Source organism: Hypanus sabinus, chromosome 8 (assembly GCF_030144855.1).
Source record: "Hypanus sabinus isolate sHypSab1 chromosome 8, sHypSab1.hap1, whole genome shotgun sequence".
Taxonomy (NCBI): domain Eukaryota; kingdom Metazoa; phylum Chordata; class Chondrichthyes; order Myliobatiformes; family Dasyatidae; genus Hypanus; species Hypanus sabinus.
The window spans coordinates 138,925,086-138,948,461 of NC_082713.1; the positions used below are offsets into that span (position 1 = coordinate 138,925,086).

The 23,376-nt window shown below is 42.4% G+C and overlaps 1 protein-coding gene across 2 annotated transcripts in view; it reads right to left on the reverse strand.

Annotated features, from left to right (window-relative positions):
- Positions 1-23,376, reverse strand: part of kiaa0930 — a 98,232-nt gene that overhangs the window by 23,859 nt on the left and 50,997 nt on the right. Inside the window, exons 3-7 of one of the 2 annotated variants that reach the window (XM_059977989.1) lie at positions 19,463-19,567; positions 17,537-17,614; positions 14,307-14,408; positions 8,598-8,738; positions 5,807-6,001 (exon numbers count right to left, since the gene is read on the reverse strand). In XM_059977989.1, coding sequence (XP_059833972.1) covers positions 5,807-6,001; positions 8,598-8,738; positions 14,307-14,408; positions 17,537-17,614; positions 19,463-19,567 — 621 coding nt within the window. The remainder of the gene's footprint in view (positions 1-5,806; positions 6,002-8,597; positions 8,739-14,306; positions 14,409-17,536; positions 17,615-19,462; positions 19,568-23,376) is intronic. The other variant, XM_059977990.1, reaches the window with a different exon arrangement.

Below are 23,376 nucleotides of genomic sequence, written 5' to 3' on the forward strand. Positions count from 1 at the left end.
TCAGTCTGTGGAAGACAGCTTATCTCAGCTCAGCTGAGATCTGACAAATATAAAACTGTCTTCAGCTTTGGGGTTGCACCACACAATCCGTACAATGGATTTGACAGAAATCAGAGGAAATCGTTAAAGGAACTATCCTGGCCTTACTCAAGTCGACAAACCCAAGCACCTGCTGCCTTTGTCCTATGCCAACTGCAAACGGACCAGAGCCAGGCTAACTCTTTAATTAACTGACAGAGGTTCTAGTCAGATCTCTGCAGACAGCTCAGTTATGCTGCAGTCTTAATCACAGAGTCACAAGGCAGAGTTCATTACAATGCAGCACGTAACTCCTGTCTTGCAGCACAAATAATGCCATTTACAAATCTTGGTATTTCAGGGATGGAAGATTAAGCAAAGGAGGGGAAAACAAGGTGGGAGAGGAAAGATGGAAACACCTTAAACATCCTGTCCCCATTATCAGCAACTTTGCTTTGCACAGATCATGTTGAAATAAAGCATATTAAATTCTGATTCAGCTAACAGGATGAATGCCCATTTTCCATGTCAAATTGTACGTGAAAAGAGCTACAGGAAATTTGTTTGACAGACCTTAACATAGGGCCTAAAGAATCACTGTCAAGATCATAAAGCCTGCCATTACTCCATAATAATTGGCACTGAACGATTTATTATGAATCCATAAAATGTTTATTAATCCACACAAATAATAAGAACCAAATGAATTACTCTCCCAGGGAATCAAGCAGCTACAATAACTGATTAACCAAATTGCGAGACTTCAACATAACACTGAATATAAAAACATTTCATCAAATTTAAATGTTTTGTTTGATCAAACGAAGCCCGAGTTTGATTCCAAGCTTCCCAGAAGGCCAAGTATGCATGATTCTCACAGTATAGTGTGGAGAAAGCTCTCAGAATCACAACGAGGATAAGAATTTGGACAGATATAGACCGACAACAGATTATAGATATAGAATTGAGGAAACCAGCATGGATCAGTTAAAGGCAAGTTGCGTCCAGCTAGCCTGATGAAGTAGCAGACAGGGTTGATGGGTGAGTAGTAGTTAATGTGATTACATGGATTCCAAAAGGCACTTGAATTGGTACCACATAAGTCACCTTGTCATCAAGGGTGAAGGCCATGGAATAAGAGCAGCTGTATTGACATGCATAGAGAATTAGTTATGTAACAGAAAATCTGGAGTATTAGGTAAAGGTTGTTTTTCTAACTGGAAGGAAATGTGTAGTGCAGTTCTTCAGGGCCCGGCACTGGGACCACTGCTTTCCCCAATATATTCTGAATGAATTGGGCATGAGAGACAGGGTTATTTTCCAAATACATTTGATACAAAACTCTGATGTAGAGAACCGTTGGATGCTAGACGTAGTTTATAAGGGATTCAGGCACCCTACTGGAATTGATGGGTAGGTGGAAGATAAAACTTAATGCTGAAATGTGAAGTATTCCATTTTGGTAAGAAGAATAGGAAGAAGAAATATCAACTCAAAGACGCAATTCTAAAGGGAGCTGAAGAACAGAAGTATCTCAGGTACATGCATGTGGTTAATTAAAAGAGGCAGGGCAGAGTGAGAAAGTGGTTAACAGAGTATATAGGATCCAACAATTTCGTCAGAGGCAGAGAAACAAGAAGAGTTAGAGTGGAGTCCAGGGTACCAACTCCAGGAAAAATGTGAAAGGATGCAGAAGAGATTCCAATGATAAGCAACTTCAGTTATATGAGTACTCTGAAGAACCTGGGGTTAATCTTGGAACAGAGGAGATTGATTTAAGATCTAATCATGGTATTTCAAATCTTAAAGGGTATACACGGAGCAGATAGAGAAAAAAACTTCTATTGGTGAAAGCATCAAGGTTAGAGGATGAACTAAAGGCAACTGGGAAAAAAACAAAAAAAAATTGATATGATTATCTTTTTGAACAAAAATACAGTAGTCACTAAGGCCTGAAATTTATCAGGAAAATGATCAATTGGATAATTTTAATAGAGTTATAACCACTCTATGATTAAAATGGATAAGAGGTGTTCAAATTTAAAAGAGCTTGATGCGAGTCTTCTTGCTGACGTTGCGCTGACTAACAGAGTTTACTCTCAGATAGAGTGAATTTACAAGGAATAAAATCAAAAGTCTTACCTCTTGGTTCATTAAAACAAAGCCTGCTTATATTTGAGAATCCCTGTTATTTCATTCACTGGCTTTGTACTGATTGAAATGTTGTACTAATAACACCAGAAGCTAAACAGCATTGACCGTTGTGGCAGAGAAAGAAAGCCAGCAATGGCATACAGACAGTAAGTTTTTCAGGAGCAGGTAGACATGCAGATACCTCCTAAGGTCAGGGGTTCCTAACCTTTTTTATGCCATTGGACCCCTACCTTTTGCTCAGGGGTCCATGGACCTCAGGTTGGGAAGCCCTGTCCCAAATGAATATAACAGAATGGTATTTACTGGTTGCAAATCAAGGTTCAAACATAACTAGCAGCCTGGTGTAGTAGATTTTACACTTCTGTGAATGATGTTACCATCACAAGCATCTATGCATGCAACACTGGATCTTGCCACAAGGTTACGTGAATGACCCAGTCTCAATCATCAGGCAGGCTTTAGAACAGGGGTTGCCAACCTTTTCTCATGCCATGGACCAATACCATTAAGGGTCTGTGGGCCCCTGGTTGAGAACCCCTGGTTTAGAGTTTCAGTTTGCTTTTAAAAAAAGGCACAACACACAGCAAACACAACACAGACTAGTGGGTGCAGTCCACCTACCCAAAATGCACTGCAGGAAGGAGAAGCATCCCCCTGGTGATGAGAAATTGCAATCTTGTAAGTTAGATAATGTCACAAGCATGGGGAAGACGATCATTGAACTCCTTTGTAAACTATTAATATAAATTTTTAAGAGAACATTTTCTGGTGGAAATAAAAGGCGGTGCCCTTAGGAAAGCATTTGCAATTCTTTTATGATTTATTTTAAAAGGTCCATCATTCTCCCAAGATCTCTCTCAGCACTATTCCTCCCTTACATATGCTAGTTAGTACAACCAAATCAGCATCAGCTCTCTGCCTGACCCAAAGTGGATCTAGATTTGTGATCCATAACTGTGAGTGACAGAATGGAATAATTCCATCTTTTAGCAGAAACCTCAACAAGTAACCAAATTACATGCTGGAGCGGGAATTTCAATTGACTAATCACTTTCCTGGAGATAAAGTGAACTGTAGCATCCCAACTGTTGTCTTGGAAACAATAATGACAGAACAACGCTTACAGTGTACATCAGTCAAAATCACAGATACACAGTTTATCCATTTTGCTTATTCACACAAAGTGATGTAATTGAAACACAGGGATCCATTTATAAACCAAATCTGGTGAATACATTTTGTTCAGACTACTGTGTGAATAGGGGAAGTAATGGATAGGTATATAAAAACCATTTAACAATTACAGCACAGTAACAGGCCATCTTGGCCCTTCTAGTCCATTCTGAATGCTTACTCTCACCTAGTCCCTCTAACCTGCACTCAGCCCATAACCCTCCATTCCCTTCCTGTCCATATACCTATCCTATCCTATATTAAATAGTTCTAGTGGGGCAGGAATGAAAAAGCATAAATTATCTTATCTTGTTCCACAAATATTTGATCATTCATTTGAAGAACTTAAGAACATTGGAGGATAATGCTTATTTAAATCTGGTGCTTCTTTTGGACATTGTCCTCCGACCATTCAACATCACCTCTCTGACTGAGACCACAAATCAGAATGCTAACAACACCACATGCCACACAAGGGTTGGTTTTTGAATTTGCACTTCTCCCTACCCAAACCCCAACCTCGGCATAAAACTGATTAAAGAAACCATCTGATCTTCACGCTTCATCATTTTAACAACAATGTAAATAAGGAGGATTGAATTTAAACATACTTTTGCATCACATTGTCATGATCAACTGCATGGAGGTCTCCTAAAGGGCTGTCAGGTGCCTAAAAATAGGGTTCGATTTGGGTCCGACCGTGCTTGACTTGGTCCACAGTTGACATCGGAACTTAAATTCCCATTGCTGCACAGGCCATCTGAACTCTAGGCCTCCCTACTGGGAGGTGGAATATTCTATAAGTGGTGAGTGAGTCTCAGGTGGCAGACCCCACCTCCACTCTAGGACAGCTAATCGGCCTTTGACATCTTGTGCTGCAAAAGGCCTTCCAGGTGTTTCGGAATGTCTCTGGTCATTAAATGTTTCTTAAAATTATTGGAATGACTAAATAAATATTTTAAAAACATATTTAATAATCTTCCACCTTTTCTGTAATTAGAACCAAGAGAAATAAACAACTTTACTCTTTCCATCCGGGTTGGTGACCCTGTTTGTGCCACGTGTGCTAACCATAGCTTGTACAAAGCTGAGAGGGTCAGATGCCAAGTGTATCCAGCCCCTCTGCTCAGAGTCCAGTGGTGGTGAGGAAGCACTAGTGATCCATCTCCAGTGCAGTCCCAATTTCTGTGCAGCAAGGAGTCAGAACAAAAGTTAGGGACAGCGAGGAGTCTGTACCTGTGGTTTTCTTCCAAACTGCAGGTTAGTTGTGGTTCTTTATTACCAAATGGTGAACAGTAACCAATGGTGGATAACTGTTTGTCAGGTTGGAGGCTGGTGACTAGTAGTGTGCCTCAGGGATCTGTACTGGGTCCAATGGTGTTTGTCATATACATTAATGATCTGGATGATGGGGTGGTAAATTGGATTAGTAAATATGCAGATGATACTAACGTAGGTGGCATTGTGGATAATGAAGTAGGTTTTCAAAGCTTGCAGAGAGATTTAGGCCAGTTAGAAGAGTGGGCTGAACAGTGGCAGATGGAGTTTAATGCTAATAAGTGTGAGGTGCTTCATTTTGGTAGGAATAATCCAAATGGGACATACATGGTAAATGGTAGGGCATTGAAGAATGCAGTAGAACAGAGTGATCTAGGAATAATGGTGCATAGTTCCCTGAAGGTGGAATCTCATGTGGATAGAATGGTGAAGAAACCTTTTGGTATGTTGGCCTTTATAAATCAGAGCACTGATTATAGGAGTTGGGATGTAATGTTAAAATTGTACAAGGTATTGGTGAGGCTGAATTTGGAGTATTGTGTACAGTTCTGGTCACCGAATTTTAGGAAAGGAGTCAACAAAATAGAGAGAGTACAGAGAAAATTTACTAGAACGTAACCTGGGTTTCAGCACCTAAGATACAAGGGAAGGTTGAACAAGTTAGGTCTTTATTCTTTGGAGCGTAGAAGGTTGAGGGGGGACTTGATAGAGGTATTTAAAATTATGAGGGGGATAGACAGAGTTGATGTGGATAGACTTTTTCCATTGAGAGTAGGGGAGATTCAAACAAGAGGACATGAGTTGAGAGTTAGGGGGCAAAAGTTTAGGGGTAACACGAGGGGGAATTTCTTTACTCAGAGAGTAATAGCTGTGTGGAATGAGCTTCCAGTAAAAGTGGTAGAGGCAGGTTTGGTATTGTAATTTAAAGTAAAATTGGATAGGTATATGGACAGGAAAGGAATGGAGGGTTATGGGCTGAGTGCGAGTCAGTGGGACTAGATGAGAGTACGCAAGGACTAGAAGGGCCGAGATGGCCTGTTTCCGTGCTGTAATTGTGATATGGTTATATTGTTTCGAACAACGTCCCTTGGGAAGATTAATCCAACCTTGGCATTGTGGAGAGGTCACGGGGAGCAGGTGACTCTGAGAGCCTTGCTCCGCTCCAAAGGCTTTCTGTACTTACTTGTTCATTCAGGGGTGACCCTGGCTCAGAGCCCTCTTCGGTGCCATAGGGTGAAGTGTCCCCAGTCGCTACACGGCTCACTGCCATCTCAGCATGCCCCTTTCCCTGGGGCCCTTTCATCCGGACAAATTCCATGTTGTTGTATTTATAAAACCCAAACGACATCTTCTGAGCCATCTTAGCAGCCACACTTACCTGAAAGAAAGAACACAACCCACACAATACTGCTTTAGTCAGCATTCTCTAGACCCCTCTCAGATTCAGCAGATTTGCGACTTCTCCAGTGTGCCCCTAAACGATCGGTCACTGCAGGTTCCTCTGCAACGTGGTTCATCCAAAGTTTCCTCGACATTATCTACTAGGTGACGAGGCTGCACCCAAGAACCAGAACTCATTTGCCCCTCTCTGGTCTGGAAACGGAGATCATTTGTGGAACTGCACTAGTGCTTTGGCAGAGATGTGTTGAGTCAAAGCAACAGACACAGAGTATCCAATTTTAGGACTACGACTGACCTCATGCAATTGATGAGTCAAAGCAGAGGATTGCACGATTGAAGAAGCTGGTGTGGTGGCTGAGAAAATGAAAGAGAAGTCTTTTCAAGAGTGGAAGTCTATCTGAACCTGACCGAGATTCTCAGAGCTCAGACGGAGCAGAGAAAGACAGAACACAAGAAACATTCTGTCAGTCCCTACTGGATGCCTTCAAAGTAGTGTGAACAGCATTTACTAATAGCTGAACAAGAAAAAATGTTTTTCTCTAATCTAATTAAAATTATTCAAAGAGATAAATGCTGTAATTGCTAGTTTACACACGTTTAAATATAAAGCAACAGTGTTAGCAACAAGACTGTGCACAAAGTACATCAGGGAGATGATTTGCTCATCTCACATTAGCAGAGCTGCTCTGAGTGCTGCAGTCTACCCAAAGGACAGTCGTTCTCTTTCTACTTCCTCCTTTAAAGAAAGAATTCCATGCACTTAACAAATTCTCTCTTCATTAGTAAACTAGGCCCAGTGTTTAATCCCTGAAGTCAGCCCACTTCTGGAAGAAAATTATTGATCTGATAGAGATAACTCTGCTGTGCATTTTCAGTGTTTTCAAAGTTCAAAGCAAGTTTATTATCAAAATGCGCACTTATTCAGAGTTATGCCAATCGTACTTCCATTTATTTGGTGTGCAGTTAGCTGATTATCTTACAGATGTGTTCCCCTCACAGTCTTTCCCACACAAAAGGTGGTCTCTAGTCATCATCCATCGTTGTCCATTCTTGCTGATCGTCGTGTTTTACATCTGTTAACTTGCAACACACATTCACAGTAGCCAGTGAAATGTTGAGCCTCTTTAAGGGTCTTTGGGGCTACCTTTAAGTTGGCAATGAAAACCTTTTGAAATATCTTGATTAGATTACTGTCAAAAGTAAGGACTGTTTATATATACTGTTCTCAAGTGAAACTTTAAACTTTGGGGTTATTCAGGAAACACATCCTTACCCTGAGCTTCAGTGACCAAACAGACACAATATTCTAGAATCAGGTCTGACCGTGGTTCCAAGACACTTAGGACAGAGTGGAAGGAAAGCTCATCCAAATAAAATGTTTTCAGTCATCTTCAGTCTCTCTTTCTATGTGTCCTTTTCTACCTAAAAGATTGCCATCTCTGCTCTGGAAATGGTAGGCAAATTGCTTGATATATCCAGAGTTATAGTGTCATGATGTATTGCTTTGCTACACTCCTGCTGTGATGAAATTAATGTCTTGTACTTTTCAAACAGTGCAACATTACAGAAGAACTATGTTTTTCCTCCCCCTGCTTCCTGCAGTTGTCAGGCATTTAAAACTTAAAGTTGCTACTAACTCTCACCACCCCATCCCACCTCGCCAATCCTGTGCCTTGATCCTTCAATGAGTTGCAGTCAAAAGGAGGCTGGGGTATCAAATAACCCATAGAGATATTAGAAGCTTTCACATTTATTAACACAGCACCACAGATTGGTATTCAAAAATAATGGTATTCACTTCTTGCACAGAGGGTAATAGTAAAAATCAAAGAAACATAGGCAGGAACAAACAAAAAATACACAAGATGGTGACTAAAAATTTGAATAATAACTAACAAAAGAGATCATGAAATTATATTAGTATTTAAATCAAAAGTATTTGGTAAAAGCTTAATATGTAAATGTCTCATTACTGAACTGCAATTTTCTGAAAATCCCTGAGCAGAAACAACAACATTGGAGTTGCTGTAACATTAACTTGGCAACAAGCTTCTCGTTGGATTGCCAAAAAGCACCAGGTCCACCAGCAGGCAACACTGGTTTGTCATTAAACAAGAAGTCAGCTCTCTCTCTCATTTTTGTTCACCCTCTTTCTGAGCCAAACAACTCACTTTAGTACATTATTGATAGAGCAAATTCTCAGAGGCATCTGGTAAAAGCATGTGGGGAAAGACGGCATTGTTTCCAATGTGGAGACGCACAAAACCAGAGAGAGATTAAGCACATACTAAAACAACATTTTACATTTTAATAGGGTTGTGGTACCAAGTACAGGTGGGTGAAACAGAGAGGCACTGGCACTTGCATTTCCGTACGCACAGTTATACAGTTCCTACATTCAGGTCATAGATAGAGCCAATGCTAATTTTTTGTAGATCAATGTAGTCAATCCTATTGCTCAATAACAACTCTTTACCCCATCCCACACTTGTAAAACCTAAACTCACACACAATCCTGCAAGATTACAAGCTACTCAGAGCCAGCACACCCGGTTAAAAAAGAGCTCTCTCACCCGGTTATCATACACCTTTTTCAGAGCTTCATATCTGATTGACCCCTGGAAGATCACACCTTGAAATGAGTTGTGTTTGTCGCTAGCGACCAACTCCACACAGACCATTTCTCCTTCTCCCACAGACATGTCACTGAACACCTGTAACAAACATAGCAGAAGGCAAGGTTATGCAACCATCACAGAGGTAACAGCATAACTGTTCACATACAGTGTATGACAAAATAGAAGTTAAAATCCTGATCTGGTTCTAGATTACACAGGACACACACATCCAAAACTTTTTTAAAAATCTTCTTTTGAAAGGCTGAGCTATGGACACTTCCTTGTGAACTGAAATCATACAGCTACTCAAAAGATTGTTAACTTGGGGGTACATCAGTATTTTCACAGTTCTATGGCACTGAAGGTCAGCTGCATATAAAGTAAACAGCAGTAATTTTAAAAATATATAGCAAAATCATTAGTGTGACTTTCAGCCAAAGTGTTGAGCATTGTAATAAGAAGTGCACCAAAACTGCCCTTTGTAGATCACTTTGATGTTACAAAAATATACTGCAACATTAAGTATAAGATTACTTGCCTTCCCTCAAATGATTAGAAGCTTCACAGATACATTTAATTCTGTCGTGTTATGAAACCTTTAATGTTTCAGTTAAGACTGGGGCAGGGAGCAATGTTCTTTGTAGAAAGGGAATATAATGAATCAATTATCCTAAAATTAATTTCTTTATTTATTTTGGTTATCTGCCCCAAAGTCTCCTTTTGTCAGATTCTGTTTGGTGAGATTTCTACTTTCTAAATTACAGACACAATATAAACACATGTTGTTGAAATAATCACAAAATGTATCTGCAAACTGACAGGCCTTCCTCCACAAACACGTGACGCAGTGGACGGGATCAAGGCCGTAAACCATGTGACTGACTCGCTGAACTACTCAACATATTTAACACCACAGGGAGAGACTGGAGTAGAATTGCTTCCTATTGGACAAACAGACTGCGGTTAAGGTAAGCACTCTGTCCAACCACAGTAAGCTTTGGGTTGAAGAAGAAAACGTCATGAAAATACTTGACTTACACGAAGAAACAGGAGGCTTTTTTTGTTATGTTCCTATTCCAGGAGTCCAATCAAATACAGTGTTCTTGAGTTTCTGGAGAACCATATGACAGTTCATGTATTTGGTAAGCTATGGCAATCTATGGCGTTTTGAGGACAGCTATTGAGGGATGAGAAGGAATTTGGGACTGAAGCACAGAGTTACATATAAAAGCATTTCTATGCGCATAATGCTCTTAAATCATTTTCCGGTGCAGAAGAAGCAGTCAGTGTACTGAAAGCAATGCAAGACATGTTTACGCACTCTAATCTCAGACTGCATAAAATGGCTTCCAACAGTGCTGAGGTCAAGCAACGTTTCCCATCTGAAGATACGGCCAAACTTCTACAGAATCTTGATCTTGGACCTTATCACTGACACCTTACGTTCCAGGTTACTGATACCAAAAGGCCCTTTAAAAGTTGTGGCAAGCTATTGACCATCTTGGACTTGATGCTCCAGTCAGTATCAAGGCACACTTCATGTGAAGAGAGTTGACCTCGGACACTTGCAGATGGGATGCCCCACTCCCTAAACAGAAACAGCAGCAGTGGCACCAGTGCTGTTCTTTCCTTCAGCATCTTAAAGGTTTGAAGATTCCAGGAACCTGCACAACAATTCCACTAACTACAACTCAAGAGAAAGAGGTCTGCATCTTCTATGCTCCGTCAACTAAAGCTATCCCTGCTGTTGCGTACCTGAAGGTCACAGACACTGCTGGATATAGCAAAGTTGGATTCATTGTGGGTAAGGCAAAATTCACTTCAGAAGTACAGTAACACGCACCCAATCGTAATTTCAGGTTAGTACCATGTCACTTCTCAGCTCATTGGACATTACTATGAGCAAGTATGTCACCAGTGCTTATAATGGTTGAAGACCATTGATTGAATAGCAAGACTGTTCTCAAGACCATTCTTCTTTTACCAAAGACTTAATGAAATGGTTGTATGAATTATAGTTTCAATCGTTAAAGCTGACATCCTGTGGATACCAGGTGGGGAGTGTACTGGTCTCTTGAGCTGAAGTTTGTTTTGTGTAAGTATCACTTTTTGTATGTAAGCTGTTTCTTTTATATCATTTCCTGTGTGGGTTAATTGGGATTCAACTGGCAGCACATTTATTTGTCCTTGAAACAGCAATATCACTGATAACACACTTCACCTGTGAGTCAGCTGGTGTGGTATACTGCGTCCGGTGCTCCTGATGTGGCCTTTTATGTATTGGTGAGACCCGACGCAGACTGGGAGACTGTTTCACTGAACGCCTATGATCGGTCCGCCAGAGAAAGCAAGATCTCCCAGTGGCCACACTTTTTAATTCCATGTCCCATTCTGATATGTCTATCCATGGCCTCCTCTACTGTCAAGATGAAGCCAAACTCAGGTAGGAGGAACAACACCTTCAACCTGATGGCATGAATATTGGCCTCTAACTTCCGTTAATGCCCCTCCCCTTCTTACCTCATCCCTGATATATTTAGTTTTCTTTTCTCCCTCTCTGCCCATAACTCTGACTGTTCTCCATCTCCCTCTGGTGTTCCCGCCCCTCCCCTTTTCTTTCTCCCTAGGCCTCCCATCCCATGATCCTTTCCCTTCTCTAGCTCTGTATCCCTTTTGCCAATCACCTTTCCAGCTCTTAGCTTCATCCCACCCCCTCCAGTCTTCTCCTATCATTTCGCATTTTCCCCTCCCCCTCCTACTTTCAAATCTCTTACTATCTTTCCTTTCAGTTAGTCCTGACGAAGGGTCTCGGCCCAAAACGTCGACAGCGCTTCTCCCTATAGATGCTGCCTGGCCTGCTGCATTCCACCAGCATTTTGTGTGTGGTGCTTGAATTTCCAGCATCTGCAGATTTCCACGTGTTTGCATATCACTGAGTCTTAAGCTATGTTAATACTTGTAAACATTTAGTGGATATATTTTGAAGGAACTATTATGTTTATTCCTTGTTATTATTAAGATATTGTTGAACCACAAGTTTACACTTCATAAATGGGGGCGGGGGTGTGTGTGTACGTGCATTACACTGGTTGACACCAATTGTGAGAATAATTGACATATTGGTATATTCAGCTGCGCGACGATTCTGTACTGAATTTAATACTTATTTTTCTTAACTTTCTGCGGTTGCATATTAAGATCTCCTTAAAAGCTTTGAAGGGAGCTTAGTCTCAGGTGATACTTGAGAGGGAGTTTAACTCACTGCATTGCTTTGTATGTCCACACTGTGAGTGTAGTAGACACAGTGAAGAGACACCAGCACATGTTAATTAGTAGTTCTCCCTCTCCCTCTCCCCAGTAGTTCTCTCTCTCCCTCTCCCCAGAGAACTCTTTGATCCTGTGTTTGTTGAACTCACAGCATCATTAACCGATACCTACACACACCACTCTTGAAGCCCCCATTTGACCACATTCTGTAAACTAAGTAGCAACTTTAGGGCAACTTTATTTAAGAAAAGATGAGCTGGCATTGGAAAAAGTCCGGAGGAGGTTCATGAGAACTAGTACACAAATGAAAGGGTTAACATATAAAGGCTGATTTAAACTTGTGCGTATGGGCTATGCCACAGCCTACGCTACAGCCCTGATTTTCACTTCTGCATTGCTCTACACCGTAGCGAGCATGCGTTGGTGTGCACCAAAACGTTAGTTGGCGGTGGGGTTTCTATGCCACTGTGTTGAGTTTCTTCGTGAGAGACATGGACGAGGAAATGCATTTCAAGCATTTTTGCATGTCGGCAAGTAGACTTGACAATTTGGTTCATCTATTTTGTATCAGTGTACGCACAGCCTACAGACATGGCGGAGAAGAAGCCACTGGAAATGTGTAGGAGGAAATGCGATGCTACCAAGTGGACCAATCACAGTTGTTGCGGTCTGCGTCACTGCAACGCGTCAATAACTTTTCTGGAGAGGTGCACGTCAACCTATGGCATAGGGTACAGCGTAGGGTACACGATACCTACAGCGTAGATGCGACATACAAGTATAAATCAGCCTTAAGGATCACTGGCGGCTCTGGGCCTATATTCACTGGAGTTTAGAAGAATGTGGGGGAGGAGACCTCATTGAAACCTATTGAATATGAAAGAGCTGGATACAGTGGATATGGAGAGGATGTTTCCCGTAGTGGGGGGGGGGGACGACTAGAAATTACAACCTCAGAATAGAGCGATATCCGTTTAGAACAGAGATGAGGGAGAATTTATTTAGCCAGAAGCTGGTAAATTTGTGGAATTCATTGCCACAGACATCTGTGGCAGCAAGTCATTGGGTATTTTTAAAGTTCAAAGTCAATTTATTATCAAAGTGCAGATACCTTACCGTGTACAAGCCTGAGGTTCATTTTCTTGTGGGGATACTCAATAAATGCAATAGCCATAAGAAAATCAATGAAAGACTACACCAACAGGATGGATAGCCAGTGTGCAAAAGACAACAAACTGTCCAAATATAAAAAGAAAGTAAATAAACAAACAAACAAGAAGTATCAAGAACAATAGATGAAGAGTCCACAGGTTGTGTGAACAGTTCAGTGATGGGGCAAGTGAAGATGAGTGAAGTTATCTCCTCTGGTTCAAGAGCCTGATGGCTGAGGGGTGATAACTGTTCATGAACCTGGTGGTGTGAGTCCTGAGGCTCCTGTACCTCCTTCCTGATGGCTACAGTGAGAAGAGAGCAAGACCTGCTCTTCATTAGGGTGTTCCTAATGAGGAATGCTGATCTCCTTTGACAACATTCCATGTAGGTGTACAAAGGTTCATAGGTTCTTGATTAGTCAGGGTGTTGAAGATTCTGGGGAGAACGCAGGAGAATGGGGCTGAGAGGGCTAAGAAATCAGCCACGTTGGAATGGTGAAGCAGACTCGATGGGCTGAATGGTCTAATTCTGCTCCTATGTTTTATGGTCTAACGCAGGTTCTATTGCACTCTCTGTACTGAAATGATGGAAGCCACATTAGGTCTAATTTGCAGCAGGTTTGGCAAGAACATTTCAGAGAATCACTGCTGAGAATCTGCAGGAAACTGACACCTCTGCTGCTGAGCACCGCGAGGACACCAACACAGCACTAACATTGGAAAGGCAGAAGCCAGAACCTCTCACAGCAAGCTCACGATGTCACATTTGAACAAGCAACACCCAGAAGAAATCTGTATGTCAGTCTGGCTCTCCCTGCTGAAGGGGTTTACATCAACACTCTAATAAGAGGCAAACTTTGTGACTTTGGGCCATTGTGATTGGCTATGGTGCACTCTGTCTTCCTTTATTCCTGAAGTGTCTTGGTACATCTACTTTATACTGGAATCTTTATTCCTTTTAACATTACCACCTTCCCCATGTGGTGTGCCCAAGTAGAGATGCAGAGAACGATTAAACTTTAAAGAGCCTCACTTTGTTGCAGGTGGAAATTAGTTGAAGAAACCAGACCAATCTGCAGCCTATAAATCACAAGGAGCTGCAACTGGGTCGTCATCCCACAGGCAGAACTTAAGTAATGACTTGACAGACTCCAAGCAAATCAACTACTGAATGTCACAGCTGCACCAATTCACATTGGGTAGCATTCCTCACAAAGTCTTCCAGTAAACTTAAAAGAGACATTACCTCTTCAAAACTGTCAATCATGAAGAAGATGTTCGGATAACTGATTTTGGACTCTTCTCCTTTACTATCCATTGGATGCTTGCTTGGGGAAGCAAATACTTGCTATTTACAAAAAAAAGCAAGGAGAAACGATTTTTAACATAGAAAATGTAGTATGAGCATAATGCATGAGATATTGAATTTTATTAAGGTCTAATTACTGCAGAAAAAATTAATAAAACATATGAAACTGTGTAGGCCTGTGTAAACCAGTGTTGTGAGATCCACACGTCACTATTCATTATCTTCCAATTACAAGGAAATTTGTGTTGACATTGTACGCCATTTAAAAACAGGCTATACTACATAATCTATTGGTAACTTGCCCACTAAACCTCCTGAGGCTACCAACCCAATGCAGCTTTTGAGTTGGGAAAATGTTGACTTTTGTTTACAGGTTGGGGTATTCACTGATTTACAGTGAGGAAAAAGAGTTGGGAGAAAGAAATCAGATTTAGGCCAAAGTGGAAAGACTGAATGAAGCTGTAAAATAGAGATGTACAATATGTATCATTTGCTTCAAAGCATCATGTCCTTTCATGAATGTTAATTACAGAAACAGAACTGTTTTTATGTGTTTCAAAATTACCCAAATCTCAGTTTTAAACTGGACTGAGGTTCAGTCATAGTCAATCATTTAACGTTTTTCTCCTGGTCAAGGCCAGGCTTGGAAGAAACTGTTGAGAACAATCAGATTGTGATGTATTCCCTTGGGTAGCAATGAGAATAAAAATGGCAGCTTAGAATGAGGTGATATTTTCAGAATAAGAGCATTCCTTCTAAAATGTAACACGAGTGAATCTGCAGATGCTGGAAATAAATAAAAACACAAAATGCTGGCAGAACTCAGCAGGCCAGACAGCAACTATGGGAAGAGGTAGTGACGACATTTTGGGCCGAAACCCTTCATCAGGAGTGAAGTAACATGGGATGGTCGAGGGGGGATAAGAAGTGGGGGGGAGGGATGAAGTAGAGAGCTGGGAAGTGATAGGATGGAGGGAAATGGGCTAGGCGGAAGGTGGAGAATTATGGGAAATAAAAGAGAAAGAAAGGTAGGGCTGGGGGAAGATTATAGTGGGGGGGATAAAAGAGAGAGAAAGAGAACCGGACTAAAATTATAGATAGGGATGGGGGTAGACAGGCATATCAACGGAGGTCTGTGAGTTGGATGTTCATGCCGACGGGTAGGAGGCTACCTAGGCGGGAGATAAGGTATTGCTCCATCGACCTGCGTGTGGCCTCATCTTGACAGTAGAGGAGGCCATGGACAGACATGTCGGAGTGGGAGTGGTCTGTGGAATTGAAGTGTGTGGCCACAGGGAGATCCCGCCACTGCTGGAAGACCGAGCGCCGGTGTTTGGCAAAACAGTCTTCCAGTCTGCTGCGGGTCTCCCCAATGTATAAATGGCCACATCGGGAGCACCGGATACAGTATATCACCCCAGTTGACTCGCAGGTGAAGTGGTGCCTCACCTGAAAGGACTGCCTGGGGCCTGGGATGGTGGTGAGGGAAGAAGTGTGGGGGCAGGTGTAGCACTTCTTCCGTTTGTAGGGATGAGTGCCCGGAAGGAGGTCAGTGGGGAGGGATGGGGGGGGATGAATGGACAAGGAAGTCACATAGGGAGCGATCCCTGTGGAAAGCTGAGAGTTGGGGGGAGGGGAAGATGTGTCTGGTGGTGGGATCTTGTAGGAGGTGGCGGAAGTTACGGAGGATTATATGTTGGATCTGTAGGCTGGTAGGGTGATAGGCGAGGACCAGGGGGACTCTATCCCTGGTGGGCTGGCGGGGGGATGGGGTGAGGGCAGAGGTGCCTGAAATACGGGAGACGCGATGGAAGGCAGAGTTGATAGTGGACGAAGGGAAGCCCCTTTCTTTAAAGAAGGAAGACATCTCCTTTATTATCCCTTTCTCTCAATTCCTCCACCTCCGCCGCATCTGCTCTCAGGATGAGGCCTTTCATTCTAGGACAAAGGAAATGTCTTCCTTTTTTAAAGAAAGGGGCTTCCTTCGTCCACTATCAACTCTCCCTCCATCCCGTCTCCCGTATTTCACGCACCTCTGCCCTCACCCCATCCCCTTGCCAGTCCCCCGGTCCTCACCTATCACCCCACCAGCCTACAGATCCAACATATAATCCTCCGTAACTTCCGCCACCTCCTACGTGATCCCACCACCAGCCATATCTTGCCCTCCCCCCCACTCTCGGCTTTCCACAGGGATCACTCCCTTGTCCATTCATCCCCCCCCATCCCTCACCACCGACCTCCCTCCGGGCACTCATCCCTACAAACAGAAGAAGTGCTACACCTGCCCCCACACTTCTTCCCTCACCACCATCCCAGGCCCCAGGCAGTCCTTTCAGGTGAGGCACCACTTCACCTGCGAGTCAACTGGGGTGATATACTGTATCCGGTGCTCCCGATGTGGCCATTTATACATTGGAGAGACCCGCTGCAGACTGGGAGACTGTTTTGCCGAACACCGGCGCTCGGTCTTCCAGCAGTGGCGGGATCTCCCTGTGGCCACACACTTCAATTCCACAGACCACTCCCACTCCGACATGTCTGTCCATGGCCTCCTCTACCGTCAAGATGAGGCCACACACAGGTCGATGGAGCAATACCTCATCTCCCGCCTAGGTAGCCTCCTACCTGCCGGCATGAACATTCAACTCACAGACCTCCGTTGATACCCCTGCCTACCCCCATCCCTACCTATTATTTTAGTCTGGTTCTCTTTCTCTTTCTTCCCCCCCCCCCACTATAATCTCCCCCCAGCTCTACCTTTCTTTCTCTTTTATTTCCCATAATTCTCCACCTTCCCCCTAGCCCATTTCCCTCCAACCTATCACTTCCCAGCTCTCCACTTCATCCCTCCCCCCACCTCTTATCCCCCCTCGACCATCCCATGTTACTTCACTCCTGATTAAGGGTTTCGGCCCAAAATGTCGTCACTACCTCCTCCCATTGATGCTGTCTGGCCTGCTGAGTTCTGCCAGCATTTTGTGTTTTTATTTCTTTCTAAAATGTGTCTGTTGGATTGGCAGAGAATTATATTTACATTTTCAGTGTTTCAGGAGTTTTAGAATTTACACAAGCAAGGCATTATAAAAAATATCATCCAAACCATCAAATTGAGGGAGGCTTCCCATATTCACCAGGGACTCAGTTTGCAAAAGACAGTGTCTAACCTGGGATTTCTTCTTATGAATGTGAATGTCTCCTCCATCTGAGCGTGTGCACACAGCGCACGTCACTACGTATTCCAGCTGTAGAGGGAGAAATGCAGGTTTGAGGATCAGCTCTCAGCCTCCGTGTTTCCTGTCCAAGTGACAATCTGCTGCATACCAATTCAGACAATGAATGAAGTTTATTTGACTCTACGGTGCACCGTGCATCAAAACAAAATGGTGGAAATATTGATTAGGTCAGCTGGAATCTGCAGTATTTCCAGTTTCCTTCTCGTGCATCACAGAGCCAGCTTAAATCAGGCAATACCTTTCTTCCTCCATTCTACAGCCCACCATACCAAAAAGCCTGCAGTTTTCTTGACTGTTAATTTTATCTAGGCTGAGATGACGTACAGTTCAGTCTTACCCTGTTCGGTCAGGCCCCAGTTGTCTCAGTTCACTCCTTATCTCCCACTGCTAGTTGTGGGCCCAGTTCACGAACAAAACCTGCCACTAGAGGGGGTTCTGCAGCCAACCGCAGTGTGGATGGTGTGATAAACACAAAAATACCAGGGATTATCTGATTTAGATACAAAAATACCAGGAGTTATCTGATTTAGATTTGCCTCACCAGATGCTAAGAGAATTTGGGGAATGTAGATCAGATCTGCTAAAATGATGCATAGATAAATTGAGGAAACAAACCAAACCCATCAGCATTTTGTTAAACCAATCAATCTGAAGTATTCAACCGGCAACACAGTAAACACAGATCTGGCAGAAGGGCCATTAAATAACAGACAGTAAAAATCGCACGCACTAACAGTGAAATAGCAGGAATATTAAATAAGTTTGCTTCAGTATTTTTCATGTATCCAGGCTACAATCAGGCATGATACAATATTTAAAGTAAAGGGGAAATTTTACTTCAAACTCAACAGAACAAATAATACTGGTATAGACAGATTGCGTAAGAGAAATAGTGGGGGCTTGTTACTCACATATATAAATTGAATAAAGCAGAGTGGCAGAACATTGAGTTACCATTTTAACTCAATTCGTCATAAGTTAGAATACTTACACACCAGCCAGTTAAACATCAATAGTAGTAAAATATTAGAATCCTTACTATAAAGATACAATAAAATCTAGTAAAAAAGACTTTGCTAATAAATAAACACTAGGATCTTAACTTGAAGCAGAGGATGTGAAAGAAGAATAAGGAATAGAAAGCAGGGGTATTGCCTAACCATAATAATAATGGGAAATCAATTATTTTGGGAATTATTGGGACAGGGGCTGCTGATTTAAGGTGACCTGAGGTTTACAGAGACCAGCTTATTGGGGGCCATTGTAGTAAAAATGCCCTGATGCAATAAAGACATTGAAGGATGTTGCAGATTTCAGCTGCAATCGAGCGGAGGCCATGCCCAAGTTGGGTTATCACAGTGCGAGAAAGCTAATCTCTAGGTCAGGTGACAGAGCGTGATTGTGAATGGTCTGATTCCACTCCTGCTGATTCCTGGTGAGCTGGTGATGAGGGAGGCAAACTCTCTGGGCTATACTTGGAGGTTTTTCCCTCATCCAGCACTCAGTTGAATAAACAGATGAACCATTTAGAGAGTGTGGGAGGTGATGGTTGGCTGAGATGGAGGGAGAGCTAGCCCAGAGACTCAGACTAAATAGTAGTAATCCCACTATAAACTCGCATGTGATCAACTCACTTGGTTTCAGAGCAGGCAGCAGTATTCCTCTTTAGTTGACTGAAATACCTGGTGCAGGAAACCTCAACTTGAGCAAAATTAAATAGACCAGGAATTGTAAAGTCTTTTAACACAAAAACCTAACAACACAGCAATAGTTTAGTAGAAACTGCTTAGAACAATTTCTAGCAATGCAACCTGAGGACAATTCTTGACAGTAAGAAACTATCCAGTCAGAATATACCTTCTGCAAAACGAGGTTCAGGTAGACACTCTCCTCCCAATCAATGTCTGGGTCACCGAGACCAGGCAACTTCTTGGAATCTCTGCGGTAAACTTCAACTTCAACCTAGCAGTTCACCAGGAGGGAGGAAAACAAATAATTCACATGTTCTTACTTGCAGAATGGATAGAATATCAGATCAGCATTAAATCATCATTCATATTATCAGAGGGAAACAAGATCAGCTTTGCTTTACAAGATATTTAGCCTTCCACTGAATTTCAGTAATTAGATTTTGGTTATATTATTGGACATCTATTTTATAAACAGGAACACTTCAGAATTCTCACTAAATCATGATAGGAATTCCTTAGAATAGAAAACATCAAAGCTCAATGTTGAAAGTGTATAATAATGTTATATTAGAATAACACAGGGAAGTGCAACTCAGGGCAATAAAATGACTTGGACAAAAAAAGCATGTTACTCTGCCGGATATAGGTCACTGGAGGTGGCTGTACAAAATTCATGGCTTCATTTAACTGATATAGAGTAGAACAAAGAGAGAATACTGAACTTGCACCAAGCCTTAGTTCATAAGTAAGAGCAATTTAAGATTCCTGCCATTAGAAATATAAAAGCATTGGACCCAGGGCAGCAGGGACTCTGCAAGACGCTGCCGGGGTGGTGCCGAGCAGCCAAGATTCATTCCTTCCACCATCCTCCCTGCCCGACACGCGGACTCAAGCTCGTAAAGATTTATGCAAAAAAAATCACTTCTTGGCAAGCTGGTACCCAGAGAGCATGAAGGGAATGACAATGGGAGACTAGATAAATCCTTTAGTTGGATGAATGCGGGATTTCTCTAATAGCTGCTGTTGGTGCACAGCCTGTAAATTAAATCTGTCTGGAAAGTAAGCTTGGAATGGCGCTATTAAAAACTTGACTGGAATTATTGATCAGAGATAGCGGGGTTACACTGCTGACTCACAAAAAGTATTGTTGCAGACTGTTGTGCTTACTAAATCCATGCAGGTTCTTTGTAAGGGCAATTCGTTTAGTCCTACCATCCTGCCTTTCACCAAATTCTTCCCTTTCAGAGGGAACTGGATAAGTATGTGAAAACAATATTCAATCTGCCTCCATCACTCCAGTTCCTAATCGCACACCTTACGCCACCTTGTAAATCACTTTGATTCCTCACAGGTGCTTTTCCACTACCCCTTGGATCACCCTGCAGAGGACTGCCTTGTTGTGGGAATTCAGTCACCGTGTTCATTCAGAACAGAGATCGACAGATTTCCAGCCATTACTTGAATCAGTGCTTACTGGGACAGCTGGAAAACGGCACAGATGTAGAAGATTGGCCACAGTCTTGATGAATCATAGAGCAGGTCACCTGAACCCTTCTTGCTCTTTTGTCCTTTTGAAGTATCCTGCCACCTTCAAATTTGGAAACCATGCCCTGCACACCCGAGTTCCGGTCATTAATTTGTAACAGGAAAAGCAGGGGTCTCAATAGCAAGTCTGGAGGTAAGCCTCGGTAACCCCACCAACAGTCCAAATAAACCATTTCTATGTTTTCCATTTTCCATCCATTATCACTTCAGTACACTTTAGTCCATGACCTTCAATTTTGATAATAAACTGAATCAGGTTTATTATCACTGACTTGAATGCAGTGAAATTTGTTGTTCTGCAGCAGCTGCACGGTACTAAAACATAAAATTTGCTATAACAAATTAATAGTGCAAAAAAGGTCAAATGATGTAATGCTTTTGTGTTATTTATCAAACCCTTTTTGACCACGCTCGTTCAAAACAATTAACCATTTTAATAAATCCATCCTGTTTTTCCATGCTCAGTCCATTCCTGCCCAAGTAACTGTCCATCTTTATAGTTTCCACCACCACTGACAGGCCTGCAGGTTACTGTGCTTTATCACAATTCCGTAACTCTTGTAATTCTTGCATCCTCACGCACCGCCTCCACGTGTTCCCTCAGCAACCTTTGGACTGGGTGATGTTCCCCACACAGTACAAGCAGACATCTCAGGACCTCTGTCCCATCCATTTTTTAGCCTACCCAATGCAACAACTAGAACCTCCTTTGCTGAGACCGATTTAGAAAATACATTTCCACTGACTCAGTGGGTTGAAAGGTTTGTGAGGAAGCAGGGTTTACTTAATGTTTCAGATATATTTTGGGAATGAAATTAATGTATGGGGAACTTGGCCAGAATGGAGGTGGCGAGCTGAAAGGCTTACTCCCATGCTGACTCTTTGCTGCCTGTATCCTCACCCCAAAAAGTGACCACAATAAGGTTCAGCCTAGAAGAATTTGAGGAAGCACCCTGGCAGGTCAGCAGCCTCATCTCGAAACTGAGCAGAGAGGCTCCAGTCTGATGATCATGCATCCCAATTCTAGAAGGTTCCTTACATTAGCTTTGATGGACACACAAGCTCTGCTCCACTGCACACCCAATGTCTTGTCGATTTCTTTACATCTCCCAGGTGACCTAAAAGACATCTGGAAATTTAACTGTGGTGCAGCCTGCTTTCAATCTGCTTTATCCTTATGAACCATTGTTTTGATTCATTCGCCACAGAATAACTAGCACCAGTTATTCTTCTGTTAGCTTCTTACAACTCTTCTCTGAGAAGTTTTGTAATCCAATTTTCTGAAGAAGCAGACCCCTGGCTAGAAATTATGTCCACCTTAATGATGAATCTGTTTCATTCTGTCAGAGGTAAGGCCAGCATTTAATGCTAAACCACAAACCCAGTGGCTTACTGGCGCAGTTCACAGAACAGTTAAGAACCAACCAGGTTGTTGGATCTGATTAGAGATCCAAGGTTCCTCTCTCTGTCCTTTCCTCTCCAATAGACCAGATGGATTTTTAGGGACAAGTTGGTAGATTCATGGCTTGATTGCTGATGCTGATATCTATTCCAGAATTTTGTACATATTTGATTTTAAACTTTAGCTGCCTGAGTGGGATTCAAACTCACAACTCCGGCTACCAGTGCAGTCCCTTAACCACTCTGCTACTGCACCCACGAGGCCAAGTTACATATGGTGCCACTCGGCAGCAACTCTCTAATTCCATATACCTGGATAACAAAATCAAGAATATCATTGCTAATCAGGTTTGATTTCACACACTGTTCCAACTCTCACCCACCCTCTCCTCAAAAGAATTTATGTTGATAAGGGTGTCACAATCCAACGAGTGACACCACCACTCACTTCCCTCCATTCAACACCAAACAATACCCTTCCTCCCTCATTACCCAGCTTGTATTTCACCAATCAATGGAAATGCACATCCGACAGTAACAGAGGTTTATTTGGTTGAGGGATGAGTAGTAGTGGGAATGGTGGTGATTGAGTTCATTTCAATACTAATTAAATAATTATGATTAAAATCATCGCCTGGTGCTGCTTGTCAGAGTAGGGATTTTCCTCTTGTATGCAGACTGCCTACCAAGGCATCCCAGACAAGCTGAAGTCACCTCCATCCAATGTTCAAACATGCAGAAGGAATCTGATTGCTAAGACACCCATTACCTTGGGCTGGCAATGGGTAGCCAACTCTCCTAGTCTATGGGGCCACTTCAACAACTGACCCCATCAAACAAACATTTTGAGACATCAGCATGCTTCTCCCCACCCTACCCATCTTTCCACAATGAAATTTAAAATCTAGTTTCCAACTTATCACCATCTCCCACCCGCCTCCTCCAGTTAAAAGCTGGCTTCAGACTCAAAATTAGTATTAAATTGGTTCCTAGCTAGAAGTTAGCATTCACAAACATAAGTGAAGGTGAAATTAAAGAGCCTGAGCTCATCCAACATGTAACATTGAGGTTTGCTCTCTGAAGGGACTCGTCATGAAGTAGGAGGTTGTCAGATATGATAGCAACAGTCCGAAT